Raw genomic sequence first — 1014 nt, 5'->3', positions numbered from 1 at the left:
AATGAGTTCTCAGTGCAAGTTAAACAGGTCGTACATATGCTGTAAAAAAAAAAAGAAAGCACATATATTACCTACTTAACCCTTCTCTGGAGTATGGACCTTTGATGAGGATCCTCAGAAATGCTCAATCTTGAGCCATTTTCTCAATCTGATGGCAAATGTATTCTTTTTGAGATCTCTTTACCATATATTCTTGGCCTTCTTCTTTGTCTCTTCCCCTCTGAGTTTCAGAGCTTGTCTGGTGAGGTTGTTGCCTGGTTTCCTCAGTGCATATCCTGTCCATTTCCATTATCTTCTTTATATATTTTCCTCCGAATGTACTCGCCTTGCGTTTTTCCAACAGGTTATGACTGTGGATCTTGTTTGGCCAGTAAATCTTCAAGATTTCCTTGGGAAGCTGTTGATGAAGGCAAAAATGAAAAAGAATACGATCAACAAGGTGTAAAGATAATATCTAACAAAGTTCAACAGTAGATCAACAAAATAAGCGGAAATTCCCATATGCACACTCTGTTAAAAGCACTAAAAGTCCACTTGAAAATGACACGAGCAGTCAGCATCTCAACACTTGAAAATGTTGAGATGTACTGACAGTGTTTCCTCTGATGTTAGAACAGTTTCTCACATGTACTTTCTCATGTGCATCTTTGGGTTTTGTTTGGTTGTTTGTTGGTTTTTTAACCACAAATAATGACAGGGAGCATGTCCTACTGTTTTCTTAGGAGACCAGAAAACACACCAGATAATGACAACACGCCAGAGAGTGAGCATGTTCCACTGAGACCTAGCAGTGCAGTAGATGATCCCGGGCCACATGATGTTCCACCATCTTCCAGAAGTGCACATGATGATGATGGACTATCTAAGAGAACAGATGATGATCATGGACAAGAAGATGACAGAAGACATGGATCACTGTCGACTAGCAGTGCTGGAGGTGATCAAGGACCACATAATGTCTCACCCTCCCCCAGGAGAGCAGTGTGATCATAATAATAATAATGGATTGGATTT

At 40.1% G+C, this 1014-nt stretch overlaps 1 protein-coding gene across 1 annotated transcript in view; it reads left to right on the top strand.

The window, feature by feature from the left end:
- The window catches only part of LOC102192294 (uncharacterized), a 3916-nt gene extending 2908 nt beyond the window's left edge, over positions 1-1008 (top strand). Inside the window, exon 4 of the mRNA XM_005754051.2 lies at positions 723-1008. Coding sequence (XP_005754108.1) covers positions 723-987 — 265 coding nt within the window. The 3' untranslated portion in view covers positions 988-1008. The remainder of the gene's footprint in view (positions 1-722) is intronic.
- The last annotated feature ends 6 nt before the right edge of the window (positions 1009-1014 follow it).

Source organism: Pundamilia nyererei, unplaced genomic scaffold (genome assembly GCF_000239375.1).
Source record: "Pundamilia nyererei isolate P.nyererei 1_Seehausen unplaced genomic scaffold, PunNye1.0 scaffold00499, whole genome shotgun sequence".
NCBI lineage: Eukaryota > Metazoa > Chordata > Actinopteri > Cichliformes > Cichlidae > Pundamilia > Pundamilia nyererei.
This window is presented reverse-complemented; position numbering and strand designations above follow the sequence as displayed.